We start from the raw sequence: 18,822 nt of genomic DNA, 5'->3' as shown, positions 1-18,822 counted from the left end.
TGGAGTGGGTTGTCATTTCCTTCTCCAGGGGATCTTCCTGACGCAGGGATCAAACCTGTGTCTCCTGCATTGTAGGCGGATTCTTTACCACTGAGTCACCTGGGAAGCACAAAACAAACATAAAATAGTATAAAAAAAAAAAAAAAGAGAGAGAAAAATGGGAGACTGATTTTACAGATAAATATAGATAGAGAAGTCCTTTTGAAATCATGATGGAGAGGTATATCCCACACTACTGAAAGAGAGTTTAACAAACACCCTTTATAGGATGGAAAAAAAGGAAAGAAAGAACACTCATTATTTTCAGATAATATTTACAAAATTATCCAAAAGTATATATAGAATATTGTGGCTTAAGTACTTTTAAAAACAACACTAACTATTGCTGATAAAAATGTTAAAAATTTAGATTAGCATGCATCTATGTAAGGATCTTCATATAATAATACACAGAGATAACTTTCATTTCAGAGAAGGCAATGGCACCCCACTCCAGCACTCTTGCCTGGAAAATCCTATGGACAGAGGAGCCTGGTAGGCTGCAGTCCATGGGGTCACTAAGAGTCAGACATGACTGAGCGACTTCACTTTCACTTTTCACTTTCATGCATTGGAGAAGGAAATGACAACCCACTACAGTGTTCTTGCCTGGAGAATCCCAGGGACGGGGGAGCCTGATGGGCCGCTGTCTATTGAGTCGCACAGAGTCGGACACGATTGAAGTGACTTAGCAGCAGCAGCAGCAACTTTCATTTGGAATTTTTTAATGTGATTGAAAATCATCTAACATTTATTGAATTCAGATGCTGTCCATATAGAACACTCTACACATGCATTGGGAAACAAAACTCCAGATGCCTCTCATGTTTTCCACATGTTATAAGCTGAGGTACTAGCTCTGTCTGCTCAACAGCAATATGAAAATATTACTTTACTCCAGAGCAAAGGCCTGTTTACTTACTATTACATAAAATCCTATTTCCCTAAACTCAGAGTTCCTCTCCTGTACACAGCCCACTGTGTATATGGGCATCACCTGACCTTCTTTTCATTGTCCTGTGAGAACTGAGGCTCCTTGAACCTGAATACTTGCTGATACTCTATTTTTGTTGCTGTATATAATACAGTCCTTTGTCCCTGGCTCAGCAATTTTGTGTCTTCTACCAGCACCCATGAAACTGTGGCAGGTTTACTGGTTAAATTTCAAGTAGGATAAAATGTCAGAACCATTACAGTTCTTAGCAATTTGTAGATACAAAATGGCCACCCACTCCAGTGTCTTTGCCTGGAAAATCCCATGGACAGACGGGCCTGGTGTGCTGCAGTCCATGGGGTCGCAAAGAGTTGGACACAACTGAGCAACTAATGCTCAACACAGAACTATGTTGTTCTTGTGGTTCAGTCACCCAGTCGTGTCCAACTCTTTGCAACCCCATGGACTGCAGCACACCAGTCCTCCCTGTCCCTTACCATCTCCTGGAATTGGCCCAGATTAATGTCCATTGCACTGGTGATGCCATCTAGCCATATCATCCTTTGATGCCCTCTTATCCTTCTGCCCTCAAACTTTCCCAGCATCAGGGACTTTTCCAATGAGTTGGCTGTTTACATAAAATGACCAAAACACTGGAACTTCAGCTTCAGTCTCAGTCTTTTCAATGAGTGTTCAGGGTTTATTTCCTTTAAGATTGACTGGATTGATCTCCTTGCTTTCCAAGGGACTTTCAGGACTCTTCTCCAACACCACAGTTTGAAGGCATCAATTCTTTGGTATTCCCCTTTCTTTTTGATCCAGCTCGCAACCATACTTGACCACTGGGAAGGCCATAGTCTTAACTATACAGACCTTTGTCAGCAGGGTAATGTCTCTGCTTTTCAACACACTATGTTTGTCACAGCTTTCCTGCCAAAAAGCAGTCTTATTCTGATTTCATGGCTGTATTCACTATCTTCAGTGATTTTAGAGCTGAACAAGAGAAAATTTGTCATTACTTCCACATTTTCCCCTTCTATTTGCCTTGAAATAATGAGGCCAGATGCCATAATCTTAGATTTACTAATACTTACTAAATAATACTTAAGCCAGTTTTTTCGCTCTCCTCCTTCACCTTCATCAAAAGGTTCTTTAGTTTTTCTTTACTTTCTGCCATTAGTGTGGTATCATCCCCATATCTGAGGTTGTTCATGCTTCTCCCACCTGTCTTGATTCTAGTTTGTAACTCATCCAATCCAGCATTTCTCATGATGTGCTCAGTGTACAGCCTAAATAAACAGGGTGATAACAGAAAGCCCTGTCATCCTCCTTTCTCAATCCTGAACCAATCAATTGTTCCTTACAGGGTTCTAACTGTTGCTTCTTGATCCACATAGAATTTAAGATTTTTTAAAGATGGATTAGTAGTTTCTGTTATTTCTTTGTCACTAAGAAGAAATAATTATACTTAATCAAAATGACCAAAAGCTTTCAATTTGCACATATTGTTACTTTTGATTGTAGATATCACCTCTTCTTTAGGTAGAGTGCCAAAGAATATACGCCTTCACATTGTGGTGCTAGAGAAGACTCCTGAAAGTCCCTTGGAAAACAAGGAGATCAAAGGAGATTTTCTTAAGGGAAATCAACCCTGAATATTTATTGAAAAGACTGATGCTCAAGCTGAAGCTCCAGTATCTAATGCAAACAGGCAACTCACTGGAGAAGTCCCTGATGCTGGTAAGATTAAGGGCAGAAGGATAAGAGGGTGTCAGAGGATGAGATGGCATGAACTTGGGCCAACTCCAGGAGATGGAGAGGGACAAGGAGGCCTGGCATGCTGCAGTCTATGGGGTCACAAAGAGTTGGACATAACTGGGCAACTGAACAACAACATCATCTCTTCTAGTAACAAAGTTTTTATGAAGATGCTTGTTCTTTGTTTCAGGGCCCTTATGATTATTTGTGCATGTTTTATGAATTTTTGTTTATATGCTTGCTTAAAGGTCTATATTTATGTAACAAGTATTAATCAATTATTTTCTATACTAAACTTGGCATTCTTTTATTGCATCATCTTTTTCAAACTGGTTAAACTGACTGCCTTGTCATGCTCCAGTTTCTGTCTCTAGCACTGACCTGTTAGCTCTGAGCTGCAACTCTTAAGTGGATTACTTAGCCCTGTCAGGAGTTTGAGCTTTGTCCTTGGGAAAGCATAGCACATGTCTGTGAAAACTGTCATTTCTTCCTTTGGTTCACACTGAAAATGGATCACCCCACTGGCAGCTCTATAATTCCTAGGAAACCCTATCTATTTCCTAACTTCTTTAGCCCAGATAACACTTGGTTAAATTGTCACATCCATTTTCTTATTTGAACAACACTTTAAGAAAGACAAAACAAATAGCTAGATATACTGTTCCTTTTGAGAAAATGGAAATTCAGCGTTTATATGACATGACCAAACTTTATAATATATATGAATATGTATTAATGTTACCAATATCCAACCAATCCATTCTAAAGGAGATCAGCCTTGGGATTTCTTTGGAAGGAATGATGCTAAAGCTGAAACTCCAGTACTTTGGCCACCTCATGCGAAGAGTTGACTCATTGGAAAAGACTCTGATTCTGGGAGGGATTTAGGGCAGGAGGAGAAGGGGACGACTGAGGATGAGATGGCTGGATGGCATCACTGACTCGATGGATGTGAATCTGAGTGAACTCCGGGAGTTGGTGATGGACAGGGAGGCCTGGCGTGCTGCGATTCATGGAGTCGCAGAGAGTAGGACACGACTGAGTGACTGAACTGAACTGAACTGAACTGAATATATAATAGTGTATATATATGGTAGAAAAGCAAGTTCCTCAGTTCCTCAGTGTTAGTTTCTCAGTCATTCCCAACTCTTTTCAACCTGGAGTGCAGTCCACCAGGTTTCTCTGTCCATGGGATTTTCCAGGCAAGGGTACTGGAGTGCGTTGCCATTTCCTTCTCCAGGGGATCCTCATGATCCAGGGCTCAAACCCAAGTCTCCGGCACTGCAGGCAGATTCTTTACTGACTGAGCTATCAGGGAAGACCCAGAAAAGCAAAGATACCAGCTAATATTTATTAAGTGCTACTTAAGTATCAGGCACTGCTCTTTGAATATTGATCATTAACTCCCTTGATCTTCCAAACAACCTTGTAGAATCAGTATTATATTACTCACATTATGAAGAACTGAGCCTCACAGCATCTGAGTGATAAAGTAAGCCTTAAGTACTAGAGCTTGTAAGTTTTTTTTTCCATTATCTTATATTTCTTACTAAGAAAAAAGATATGCTATTTACAAAATAAATTCATATTAAATTATAATTATCTTAAAAAACATCTGAAGCATACTATAAGGTTATAATTAACTTATGCAATAGAATATAGTGATGTGCTACATAATAATTTAAAATAAATCAATTTACCAAAGTGAAGAGAAAAAATATAAAAACCATATTAACCATATCTCTTTTCAGCTAAAGATAGTTCTCAAATGATAAAATAAATCTTTTAATTTTCTGTTCTTTCTCTTCTTGTATTTTCTATCCCATTTTGAACAATTACCTAAATGAATCTCTCAACATGATATGCTAGGCAGAATTCTAAGATGGGCTCCAAGATTCCCATACCCTCCACATGAGTGCTGGTGGAACCTATGGATATGATGGAATGGTTACCGCCCTTCAAAAGGTTACATTATTTGGCTGTGTTGACAGGGCAGCCTCTCCTGTGACTGCTATATGACAAGGCTTCTTTGTTAACCAACTAAAGAGAAACTGTGAGAAAAACACTCTATCTAAGTAAGAAGAAAGCCGTGTTTTAAACTGTCTTTGGGTGGTAAAGAACCACAAGAAGCCTATAAAATCTAAAATTCCTGATCAATCACTGGTAAGAAATAGGAACCTTAATCATACCACTGGCAAGAAAATACATTCTACCAGCAACTAGTAAACTTGGAATAGGATCCTGGTCTTAGGTGTAATAACAGTGTTAGCCAACACCCTGACTGCAGATTTGTGAGCTCTAAGCTAAGAACCCAGCTGACCCCTCCCAGACTTCTCATCTATAGGACTATGAGATTATAACTTGTGTTAGTTTGCTAAATGGTGGTAATTTATTATGTGGTAATATAAAACCAATATAGATAGGAAGGATCATTTTGTGGAAAAATCCTTTTAATATCCTTATGAGAAATAAGTGTGTATGATATGTCTATATAGCAAAGCACAATAAAATATTGTATAAAACGTAGCAAATGATAGCTAGTGCTTGACAGTTATGACCAAAAGAGCATGCTGCAAAATGAGAAATAAAATCTTCAGTTTTAAGCATAGTATAAGGACCAAAAGTATTGATAAGCACCTTCAAAGATGAAAGATAACCAAAATAATTATATATACAAATGAAAATGAAGAAAAATAAGTATATATTTAGAAATACTGAATAATCTTAACTACATAGTTGGAAATATCATCATTAATTTAATAATTAGATGAAAGAACAATAACTGAGGAACATTTAGTTCTCTGACTAATACTAAGATTCCAACAATCAATGCCTTGAGGTCAGTTCATATTAAAGAAAAAAAAAACCGAAAGAATATTCCAGACAAGATAACATATCACACTATATAGGAAAAGTATAAATTTTATTGGGATAAACTATGTTGTCTTATGTGGTATGGGGGAAATTATTAAAATGCACTCAAAGCTAAGACTTGTATAACAAATACTAAAAATAAGATTTGATGACATAATTATTTCTCCATGCAGAAAAAAATATTTTTATCTAATATAGAACATATATCCATTGGATGCTGTTTATTATTTTTAATGAAATATTTGTTTTGCACATTTTATTTTACTTGTGTTTGTTTATCATATTAAATGGTATTCTGTAAAAGAGCATAATTATTTGTATAGGGAAGAAACCATTTCAAATTTAATTTAATGCCATCATGCTTATAGTCAAATAATAAACATAAAACTATATTTTTTAACCTTTTACATTTTGTTGAGGAATCAAGATAAATCTAAAATGAAGTTCTTAACCAAACTCATAGTATACTTTTCTTTTAAATCGTGAGTTCTATGCTATCAGTTTTAATAACTTATCACAATGTATGGTCTTTGAGTGTACAAAACACAAAAATATCTTGACATATAATTAGAATCTTAAATTAATCACTGTCTCAAACTTCATTCTAGCACTCATATCAAAATGATAAATTAAAGCAGTTGACAGATATGACACATTTAGCAGCATATATTAAAATAGAAAATTTATTGTGAAATGAGATTACATACTATGTTTAATCATCTTATTTTTGGAAAATAAAATACAATCTTGAATTCCATCCCATCTTATCCATATGAAGCACAAAGATTAAGTAGGTCATATGTCACTAGCTTTACAAAATTTTTTTTTTTTAGTTTGTTTTTCTTTTTAAGCCACATGAGCAATTTTGCATTTTTAAATGCTTCATAAAGAAACTATTTATTTCAAGAAAGTAAAGATTTTAAAGCAAAGAAAAATATCCATAGAAAGTAAAAGCAACTTTAATTATAATTTATGGCTTTTCTCAAATAAAAGACCAAAATTTTTCCTAAACCTTGTTAATTTAATGTAAGTATCTGTAATTAAACATAGCCCACATTCACCTATTAACATATTCACTGGAGTTTTAAACTTTTGTAAGTGGAAAGTGAAAGTGAAAATGTCTGTGCTCAGTCATGTCAGACTCTTTGTGACCCCATGGACTCTACCCCACCAAACACCTCTGTCCATGGAATTCTCCAGGCAAGAAAACTGGGTAGCTATTCCCTTCTCCAGGGGATCTTCCCAACCCAGGGATCAAACCCAAGTGTCTTGCATTGGAGGCAGATTCTTTACCACTGAGCCACCAGGGAAGTGGGATATGTATTAAATCTTTCCTCATTACTGATTAAATTATTAGATAATCCTGTCAGTCAGTTCAGTTCAGTCATTCAGTCATGTCTGACTCTTTGTGACCCCAGGAACTGCAGATAATCCTGTATGTTGAATTTAATAAGTATTGTGCAGTGTGCCAGGATAGTGTACTAAAATAGGGGGCAATTTACAAAATAGGTAAAAGGTTCTATACCCTCCAGCTTCTCACAGACTAGTGTGAACAAAAAATTTTTTAATGGCAGAATGTAGTGTAATGACAAAATGTGTTCATATCTGAGCATGTAGAGAAAGATCGCTGGATTCCATAAATGACTTTCCAAAAGTAATTAAGGTCTGCACAAAGCCTGGAAAAATAAGAAATAAGTGAGCCAGGCAAGAAGAGGTAGAGATTTAAGGAAAAATAGTTAAAATAACATAGTATATGTAGAAATTTAATACATCTTCATGTGACCATTTTATGAGTTGAGGCAAACAGTGATAAGAAATAAGGGTGGAGATCTGATGTATGTGCTATACTGTGCAGAAATGAGAAATATGCAAAATGGTATTGCTTACTATTGAAAAACATAGTTTAATAGTGCAGTTCATGTTTTATTGTGAATAAAATGAAAATGTGTATCTTCCTGGATAATAGAAGTAAACTTCAAATTAATAAATTCTTATATATACCTAGCCAAATTCACATAGTAATTATAACACTGTGCCTTTTAATTCCATTATGAAGATGATATTTAGGGAAAAGACTAATTTTTGTAATTCTCTAGATTGGGATTTTTTAACACTTTCAACTTAAAGAGAATACAGCCATTGTTTTGTAATAACTTTAAGTTGATACATTCTATAAAAATATTCACTTAATATGTTGTACACCTGAAACTAATATAATACTGTAAACCAACTATACTTTATTTACATAAATAGATGCAAGAGTGAGAAGGCACTCATGACCTAGCTAGAAGGTCACTGGCCACTACAGACAAAACCACTGCTGGGGCCAAGTACAGGGACCTGTGCACAGCCACCCACATCATCAGCTAAACAGGTTATAGAGAAGAGGCTCACCAAAGAGCCAGATTGTGGAGAACAGACCTTTGGAGGGACTGCCTGCAACTGACTAAACTTCTGAAAGGGCCAGACCTCCAAAGACCTCAAACCTATGGTCACTGTTCCAGAAAGGCCAGGACACACCTGCCGACACTCCATGAGGATCTGAGCATTGAAGACAGGTCTTCCAGAGGGCCAGATCAAACAGAACCTGATTGCCAAAAAGCTTGGTTATGAGAGTTAAACTTCTCAGAGGACTATGCCATTTGGTTGGGAAGGGACTTTGGCAGAACATGGTGGACTAGATATCTGGAAGTCTAAACCATCCAAGAGTCAGACTTCTAGTGATAAAAATTCTAGAGATGGAACATCCAATGAATCTAGCCATGAAAGATGAGAAATCAAAGGCTTGTGCTGTGGAATTCAAGGACACCTGAGAAATTGCCTTCTGTAGTGTCAGACCAAACAGGAGAGGACCACTGGAGGAGCAGGCCATGGAAAACAGCATCACCAGGCTAGACTCTGGAAAATGAGGGAGAACCTGGCTGCAAAGGGGGTGATATGAAAGGGAAGTAAGGGAGAGAGGACCTCATCCTAGCTCCATGGTTCAGCTGTGCCTCCTCCTCCTGCCCCTGGCCATTGGTGGCTAATGAGACCAAGAAAATCTGGAACACAGGGCTGATACCAATAGAGGGTGGAGAAGGCAATGGCAGCCCACTCCAGTATTCTTGCCTAGAGAATCCCTTGGACAGAGGAGCCTGGTGGGCTGCTGTCCATGGGGTCGCACAGAGTCGGACATGACTGAAGCGACTCAGCATGCCTGCATGTACTGGAGAAGGAAATGGCAACCCACTCCAGTATTTTTGCCCAGAGAATCCCAGGGACAGAGGAGTCTAGTGGGCTGCCATCTATGGGGTCACACAGAGTTGGACACCACTGAAGGGACTTAGCAGCAACAGCAGCAACCAATAGAGGGAGGAGATGGGAAGATAATCTCATCCTCTGCCTGTGACTCCCCCCAAGGAGGAGGGAGGAGTTACTCTGGAGAAGGCAATGGCACCCCACTCCAGTACTCTTGCCTGGAAAACCCCATGGATGGAGGAGCCTGGTACATGGGATCGCTAGGAGTCGGACATGACTGAGCCACTTCATTTTCACTTTTCACTTTCATACACTGGAAAAGGAAATGGCACCTACTCCAGTGTTCTTGCCTGGAGAATCCCAGGGAGGGGGCAACTTGGTGGCCTGCCGTCTCTGGGGTCGCACAGAGTCGGATACGACTGAAGTGGCTTAGCAGCAGCAACAGCAGCAGTAACTTGGCAGTAGATTAAGATATCTCAATACCTAAATAGCCAGTCTTCACAGACTTCCCTTGTGGCTCAGCTGGTAAAGAATAGGCCTGTAATGCAGGAGACTTGGGTTCAATCGCAGGGTTGAGAAGATCCCCAGGTATTCTGGCCTGGGTCACAAACAGCTGGACATGACTGAGCAACTTTCACTTTCACTTTAATGGTACCCTAAAGGCAAAATTATACAGTGGAAGTGAGAAATAGATTTAAGGGACTACATCTGATAGACATAGTACCTGATGAACTATGGACAGAGGTTCGTGACATTGTACAGGAGACAGGGATCAAGACCATCCCCATGGAAAAGAAATGCCAAAAAGCAAAATATCTGTCTGAGGAGGCCTAACAAATAGCTGTGAAAAGAAGAGAAGTGGAAAGCAAAGGAGAAAAGGAAAGGTATAAGCGTCTGAATGCAGAGTTCCAAAAAATGGCAAGGAGAGATAAGGAAGCCTTCTTCAGTGATCAGTGCAAAGAAATAGAGGAAAACAACAGAATGAGAAAGACTAGAGATCTCTTCAAGAAAATTAGAGATACCAAGGGAACATTTCATGCAAAGATGGGCTCGATAAAGGACAGAAATGGTATGGACCTAAGAGAAGCAGAAGATATTAAGAAGAAGTGGCAAGAATACACAGAAGAACTGTACAAAAAAGATCTTCATGAGCCAGATAATCACGATGGTGTGATCACTCATCTAGAGCCAGACATCCTGGAATGTGAAGACAAGTGAGCCTTAGAAAGCATCACTACAAACAAAGCCAGTGGAGGTGATGGAATTCCAGTGGAGCTATTTCAAATCCTAAAAGATGATGCTGTGAAAGTGCTGCACTCAATATGCCAGCAAATTAAGAAAACTCAGCAGTGGCCACAGGAATGGAAAATGTCAGTTTTCATTAAATCCCAAAGAAAGGCAATGCCAAAGAATGCTCAAACTATCACACAATTGCACTCATCTCACACGCTAGTAAAGTAATGCTCAAATATTCCAAGCCAGGCTTCAGCAATACATGAACCATGAACTTCCTGATGTTCAAGCTGGTTTTAGAAAAGGTAGAGGAACCAGAGACCAAATTGCCAACATCCACTAGATCATCAAAAAAGCAAGAGAGTTCCAGAAAAACATATATTTCTGCTTTATTGACTATGCCAAAGCCTTTAACTGTGGACCACAATAAACTGTGGACAATCCTGAAAGAGATGGGAATACCAGAGCACCTGACCCACCTCTTGAGAAACCTATATGCAGGTCAGGAAGCAACAGTTAGAACTGGACATGGAACAACAGACTGGTTCCAAATAGGAAACAGAGTACGTCAAGGCTGTATATTGTCACCCTGCTTATTTAACTTCTATGCAGAGTACATCATGTGAAACGCTGGGCTGGAAGAGATCGCAAGCTGGAATCAAGATTGCCGGAAGAAATATCAATAACCTCAGATATGCAGATGACACCACCCTTATGGCAGAAAGTGAAGAGGAACTAAAAAGCCTCTTGATGAAAGTGAAAGAGGAGAGTGAAAAAGTTGGCTTAAAGCTCAACATTCAGAAAATGAAGATCATGGCATCTGGCCCCATCACTTCATGGGAAATAGATGGGGAAACAGTAGAAACAGTGTCAGACTTTATTTTTCTGGGCTCCAAACTCACTGCAGATGGTGATTGCAGCCATGAAATTAAAAGACGCTTACTCCTTGGAAGGAAAGTTATGACCAACCTAGATAGCATATTAAAAAGCAGAGATATTACTTTGCCAACAAAGGTCTGTCTATTCAAAGCTATGTCTTTTCCAGTGGTCATGTATGGATTTGAGAGTTGGACTGTGAAGAAAGCTGAGCGCTGAAGAATTGATGCTTTTGAACTGTGGTGCTGGCGAAGACTCTTGCAAGTCCCTTGGACTTTAAGGAGATCCAACCAGTCCATCCTAAAGGAGACCAGTCCTGGGTGTTCATTGGAAAAACTGATGCTGAGGCTGAAACTCCAGTACTTTGGCCACCTCATGCGACGAGTTGACTCATTGGAAAAGATCCTGATGCTGAGAGGGACTGGGGGCACGAGAAGAAGGAGACAGCAGAGGATGAGATGGCTGGATGGCATCACCAACTCGATGGACATGAGTTTGGGTGAACTTCTGGAGTTGGTGATGGACAGGGAGGCCTGGTGTGCTGCGATTCATGGGGTTGCAAAGAGTCGGACATGACTGAGTGACTGAATTGAACTTTAAGGCAAAATGTTTGAACTTGATCAAGAGACAAAAAAAAAAGTTTCTACATATGTCTCCTTATGTTATGTTTCAAAAATATGATCTCCTTTATTCTTTAAAGTATTTAAGGTCATGATTCATTAACTTCTTTTATTAACCTAATGTATTCATTCCTAGAAAACTATTTAATATATATAATTTTAATGTGTAAATCTCTCTTGCTACAGTTCAGCTCTCTTGCTAGAAGCATAATTGACTTCATTCTCTATTGTAATATCTTCATTAAAGTTCATGCTACTGAAGTTTAAATTTTTAAAGCTTAAGAATAAAAAATAACACCTAAAATTAAAAATCACTGAAGTCCTTTGACATTTTCAAGTAAATATTTTCAATAAACATGTGTGATGGGTAGCTAAAATAGAATGGTAAATAGTATAAACATTATTCTGTATGTGATTTGTTTAAAAGGGACACAGAATATATATGTCACATTTAATATATTTAAAAATATATTTCAACTTTTTGTTTCATAGTATTTTAATATGTAGCATTATCAGTAATTCTTATTTTCGTAATGCTCTTTTACACTAAATTCTATATGGTCATATGTGTTTAACTGTTTAACTAACTGAAATTAGTTTGTAGTTTAGATATAATGTAAGTCTCTAAAATGTATATAGTTTATTTCTCCAGGGCACATAAGCATATTTTTACCTTAAGGTTAGTGCTTTGATTCTGTAATTCTTAGTCATTACAATTTTTTTCATAATTTTCTAGATTGACAGAAATCCATGTAAAATGTTTAGCACTTTGACTGACACAAAGAAATCACTCAGTACATGTTACATGGTAGTAGTACTGTTATTATAACACATTTTTTATGTCTGAATTAAAATTTTAAAATGATTTAATAAAAAATTTGCTAAAACAGAGACTTCTATCTTTGTAATTTCTTAATTACTTAGTCATAACACATCAGTAATCATTATGGCATAATAGCTACCTTGTGTTTGAAGTGGTTTTCAAAACTTTTAATTTTTATATTAATTTCTGTTTGTTAAATTGGATTATTGACACATACTGAAATTATTCAGTATGCATTGGGATTCTCCCAGACATTAAATTATCCAATTCATATAATATATAAAATGTGAAAGGATTAAAATGTAAAAGGATTCCATTGTAAAAAATAACTTTTAACAAAAACTAGACTTTATTTTGAATACTAATTGGTGTATCTGAAAAGACAAAAGAGTATTTTGATTGTGTGCTCCACAGAATACAGATATTACCAGTTTTGTCCAGACCAGATTTTGGAAGATGGTTCTTTGGCTATTCAACTTAGTATGCACTACTGTTTTTTTCAAACTTATTGTTTCACAGAACACTATTATACTCATTTGTTTTTATAAACCTTAAGAAACCCATGGAAACAAAGTTCTATGAAACAAATTTTGAGAAATAATGACAAGAAATTCAAATGTATGATAGACAGTAATGAGGAAAAGTAAAAATATATGCATCTAGATATTAATGGGGAAATTTAATACCTCACAGCTTCAACTTCAAAAAGTTTAAAAGAAAAGTATTTCTGATAAATGGTTAAGGGCTCTGAAACTAAATCAAAATTTGTGCAGGGACATCACCTTCTACAGTTTTAAAGTAAATGGGCTGAAGTAAGGCAACAGAAGTTTGTAACAAAAGAGACAATCTGTGAAAATCACAGATGGTTTATATTTATCAATTATTCTGCATTGGATTTGCAATTACAATGCATATTCCAGGGCTTCACTCCACAGTCTGATTCAGGATATGTTATTAGAGCCAAGAATCCTACATTTTAACACATTCTCCAGATGATTCTAGAGTATGTGGTCTGGTGTTGGCAGTTTGAAAAATACAGATAAATGCACAGATATCATTAACAAATAGAGATCTCATAAATTCTAGTACACAAGAACAATGTCTCAGGAAAGTTTAGAAGATAAAATAATTAGTGTAAAAAATGATTATGTAAAGGGAGATGAAATGATAAATGAGATTCAGATATTAGGATCATTCTGATGATGCATGCACAGGTGTACATTTAGAGGACAGGCTTTGAAATTTCAAACCAGGTTTTCTGAACTTCACAATACACCAGTTGGGCCTTGATAGTGTCATTGCTGCTACTGCTAAGTCACTTCAGTCATGTCCGACTCTGTGTGACCCCATAGACAGCAGCCTACCAGGCCCCCGTCCTTGGGATTCTGCAAGCAAGAACACTGGAGTGGGTTGCCATTTCCTTCTCCAATGCATGAAAGTGAAAAAGTGAAAGTGAAGTCGCTCAGTCATGTCCAACTCTTAGCAACCCCATGGACTGCAGCCTATCAGGCTTCTCCGTCCATGGGATTTTCCAGGCAAGAGTACTGGAGTGGGGTGCCATTGCCTTCTCCGTGATAGTGTCATTGGCTGTGGTTAAATAAACACTAGTAGCTACTCCCTCTGTAAAATGTTACATAGTATTGCATGTGATATAGTAGGATTAATGAATCTTAACCTCCCAGTGGTCACTGGTGGTAAAGAACTTGCCTGCCAATGCAGGAGATTTAAGAGATGGAGGTTCAGTCCCTGAGTCAGGAAGATCCCCTTGAAGAGGGCATGGCCACCCACTCCAATATTCTTGCCTGAAGAATTCCCTGGACAGAGGAGCCTGGTAGGCTATAGTTCATAGGGTCACAAAGAATCGGACATGACTGAAGCAACTGAACATGCACAAGCACAACGTACCCTGCCATACCCCAGAATCACTGGAACCTGTGAATATTACCCTGCAGAAGGATCTTCAGGTGTGGATTATGCTTATGTGAATTATGCTTGAGGATTTGAACATAGGTAGATTGGGTCTACCTGGATAATCAAAGCTAATCTAATGACATTGGCCTTTAGAAGCTGAGAAATTTCTCTAGTTAAAGTCACAGATGAATGAGGAAAGAAAGTAGTAAAGAGATGAATTAAGAAAGGGAAGTCAGACAGATTTCAAGTATGAAAAGGATTCATTGCACTAGTGACTAGCTCACAAATGTGTTCTTACATGCAAGGAAGAGAGAGGCCTCTAGAAACTGTGGGCAATGGGTACTTTCCAGGGCATCCTGATAAGGGCCTAACCAGCTGACATTTTTATTTCAGCCATATGAAACTCTGAGCAGAGGACTAGCAGAGACCACCAGGACTTTTTAGCTACAGTTTTCTATGGTAGCCACAGAAAACTAATATTACATGGTAGAAGATTCCCATCACAAATCAATACCTGATGATGTTCTGCAGTTTGATAACCAATCTCTCAATACTACTTGGTTGCCTAGTACCTCATATTAATATTTTAAGTCAGGATCTCCCATGCATACATTTTAAATATCATGAAGAAATATGAATCCATTTTTACTGAGGCAGAAAAGACAGAAATTTAATGTTGTATAGGTAGAAACAACGGAGAGCTATGAAAATATTTTTGAGACTACTTCATGAAACTTGATAGTCAAACCAGAAAGTATGACAACTTTATAATTCATCTTCCAAGTTTCTACAATTTCAGTATACTTTGTACTTGCTGAAAGAATAAACTATATTAAAATATCTTTATATTTTGATGAGCCGAGTTCAAGTTGTCTGTTATGGAGCCTTTAATATAAAATTATTGTATTACTAGCTTCTTCAATATTGCCAAAATTACACTTAAAATTAAACCTTTGTTTTATAGTGTTTAAAAGTGTGAATTAAGTTGCCAAGATAAAAGTATTCAGCTATTGTGAAAGCACCTTCAGAAATAATGATTATTACTATTACAATGTAGGAATTAAGTCATGGAATGCATTCTCCCCTGGTAGAGAAAGACAGTTCAGAAATACATTAGGTATAAAATTGTCTTCATAACTACTGTGATATGGCATTATTTAGGGCATCAAAAAGATAAAATATTTTTCCTTGATTGTTTGCTAGAGAGTACTTTTTTTCCCAGGGTGAAAGCACTAGATGAAATTCTTACCTTAAAACACCCCCCCCTCCATGCAAACTATTAACCTTTATACTAAATCAATCTATTTTATATGAGTTTTTTTTGCTAGTGTGCCCTTTAAACATATTATATTTTGAATTACTATGTGTTTTAAAAAGTAACCACCCTTCTACTATATTTGTATACCTTTTACCATGATGCTAGATTTACTGCGGTATATTCTGGTTATGTGGTCCTGGGGAGGTGAGCTGAATTTTGTCATGCTATTCTTATGGGTAAAAAAGATACCCTTCCCTAAACTATGTGAAATTTTATTGTCAAATCACAGAAGAAATTACAACTACATGACCTCAATATATAAACCCTTGAGAACACATTCCTGGAGGAGGAAATGGCAACCCACTCCAATATTCTCACCTGGATAATCCCATGGACAGAGGAACCTGATGGGCGATGGTCCATGGGGTGGCAAAGAGCTGGACATAACTGAGCACATGCACATACATGAGAACATTTTACTTTTCCCTTCAGAATTTTTTTTTTCATTTCAAAAAGAGAAAACAATCTAGATTCTATGCATTTCTAACACCATCATCAGAGCCTATCAAACAATATTTGTATTGTGAAACATGAGTATGCACACTATGTGGGATAAAGAAATATAAAGATTATTAATGGCCTCAAACTTCCATTTTTTTGAAGTTTTCTTTGTTTTCCTCTTTTTTGATTAAGGAATTATGGATCTGTGGAACTGGAAAGACTGGCTTAAAATTAGGCCTAGTTTCCTTTCACTGACCCGTTTTGTTCTCTTTCATTAAAGTTAAAACCTATAATGATGCCATGGTTTCATCTCCTAAGATTTTTAAGGGAAAACTTTTTGTCCGTCTAGGCACATTGCAATGAAGCATTAAAGCATACTAAGTGTAGCTTTGTATTATGTATTGATGATTATCGAGAAGGTGAATCTTGGTATAGGATTTGATATAACATGATGAGCTGTATCTTCTGTCCTGGTGATTTTTCTTCTATTTTTACCCTGGACAATTTTGGTTTTATTACATTAAGTTGGGCAATGGTCTTTTTATATTACCATCACTTACCTTCATAGTATACTTTAAATCCATGAGCACTAACTGCAAAATCACTGGTCAAACGTAGTGAGAATACAGATTTGGTACTTGTTACTGGTGGTGGCAGATGGAATCCTGTTAACCTAAAACATAAATGGAATTAACTGTTAGTTATAGACATTTTACCTAATAGAACTGAAAGAGTATTAAAAGTCATTTTTATCAGATCCCCAAGTTTTGTATAAGTGTGTGTGTGGTGTGAATTTATGACGTTGATTTGAACATATCATTTATATAAAATAATTACTATAAGTATATATAAACATATTTATGTTTGTGTATTATTACTGTTTACCATATCTATTATATATATCATTTATATTAGGATATTGATCAATTCAGACTTTGGGAAATAAGTTATGAGGCTATGGATTTTCTGTGTGCATTTTAATTGTTGATTTTAACAACATTTAGAAGACATTTTTGCCAGATCATTTTCCTGATTGTTTAAAATATATATAAAGAGTGGGAAATATTTAGAGAAATTTGATATTGAAAGAAGAAATGTGATATAAATATGAAACTATGAAACTGAAATGTCCACAAGTGAAAAGTGATTTTGTTTTAACAGACTCTAGGAGGTTCTATTAAAGCTAATAGTTGCAAATTATTTTTGGTTAATAATTCATAGTTTTGCATAACAAATATTTGTCTGATATTTTGCCCATAATTCACTAGTTATTTTGCTAATAATTTATTGCATATAATTATAAGCTCAATTATATAAAAGATAATTTACAATTGACACTTTATAAACCAGAAAAGAAAAATTAAAAATAAGAAAAAGCACATTCATGGGATGTAATTTTTCTAAAACTAGTGAAGATGAATTATTTAAAATTTTTGCTATGAATTGCCTTTTACATCACATTCCCATTTTTTATTCTTAATATAAGAGTAAGAATTGAAAATTTTATGCAATAGAATTATACTATTTTTTAATATACTTGCTATTTTTGCCCAGCATTATATAGGCAGGATTAGTCTGTACTGAAATTACAATACATTTTTATTTCTGAATAGTATAAGTTCTTGTTTGTCTCGGATTTATTTACTCTAAAAATTTACTAAGAACCCCAGAGATACTATGGGTTTGATGTATCAATATTTACTCTATTTAAGTAAAAATGAGAAACATTTTAAAATGTACATTGATTACTTTATTTTAAAATATCCAGAATAAGGCCATTACATGTTGACATAAGTAATATCTTAATATTAAATAGCTTTCTCTGAAACAAAAAATGAGAATACATTGTACTCTATTTTTGCAAATCTCTTTAATGTTTGGCCTATTAGTAGAAAATGGCTAGATTATCATATCTGCTCCTTTATTGAATATTTTGCAATACATTATTTTGTTTGATGGGTATGAAGTAATGTAATTTCAGTTAGATATTTAGTTTTAAAAGGGAAGAGTGTTCTAATAACTTTTGCATGTAAAAATGGTTACTCTTTGATACTACACAAAAATTTGACAGTTATAATATTGAATTCAAACTGAATCAATTCATTTTTTTACTCTGTAACATTAAATTCCTTTGGTTCACCTTGCTATTGTAATAGATTATATTTACTCATGCATTTTTAACATTATGTATACATTGGTCATTTGAAATATATTGGTTCACTGAGTTAGAGATCTTCCAAGTATTGATACATATTGATCTATTTCACTATAAAATACTTTAAAATCACCTTTATTTTTATTTCTATTGAACTAACCATAAAAGTCTTTAAATTTGGTGAAGTTCTAAAGCTTATAGTTGTAGATTAAAGTTTTCTAAGATTTTAAGATTTTAATTGAAAACTCAGATTTCATCATTGACAGCAAATCTGCCAGTTGTTTTTCTTGAAGTAACAAGTGAGGTTCTTTTTCTCTTTTTGGAGGGGCAAGTTCAGCTCAGCTCAGTTCAGTCGCTCAGTCATGTCCGACTCTTTGGACCGCATGAATCGCAGCACGCCAGGCCTCGGGGGAAATAGATAACAAATGCCTAAGTGTGATTAACCATAGTTTACCTGTTAGTCATTCTTTCAAATAAAAATGTTGTTCCATGGGAAAATGTGGCTAAGTCTGCTGACAACTCAAACTGTTTTTCCTCCAGCCACCATCATATTTTGGTAGGCATAAGGAAGTTTTGTGTTTGTTTCATTTTTTTTTTCCATTT

At 36.2% G+C, this 18,822-nt stretch overlaps 1 protein-coding gene across 3 annotated transcripts in view; it reads right to left on the bottom strand.

The window, feature by feature from the left end:
- CSMD3 (CUB and Sushi multiple domains 3) overlaps positions 1–18,822 on the bottom strand; it is a 1,381,373-nt gene that overhangs the window by 1,149,238 nt on the left and 213,313 nt on the right. For all 3 annotated transcript variants that reach the window (XM_068983804.1, XM_068983805.1, XM_068983806.1), the window contains exon 3: positions 16,625–16,737. In XM_068983804.1, coding sequence (XP_068839905.1) covers positions 16,625–16,737 — 113 coding nt within the window. The remainder of the gene's footprint in view (positions 1–16,624; positions 16,738–18,822) is intronic.

This window comes from Capricornis sumatraensis, chromosome 11 (genome assembly GCF_032405125.1).
Source record: "Capricornis sumatraensis isolate serow.1 chromosome 11, serow.2, whole genome shotgun sequence".
NCBI lineage: Eukaryota > Metazoa > Chordata > Mammalia > Artiodactyla > Bovidae > Capricornis > Capricornis sumatraensis.
The sequence above is the reverse complement of the archived record's forward strand: the minus strand, read 5'-3'. Positions and strand labels throughout refer to the sequence as shown.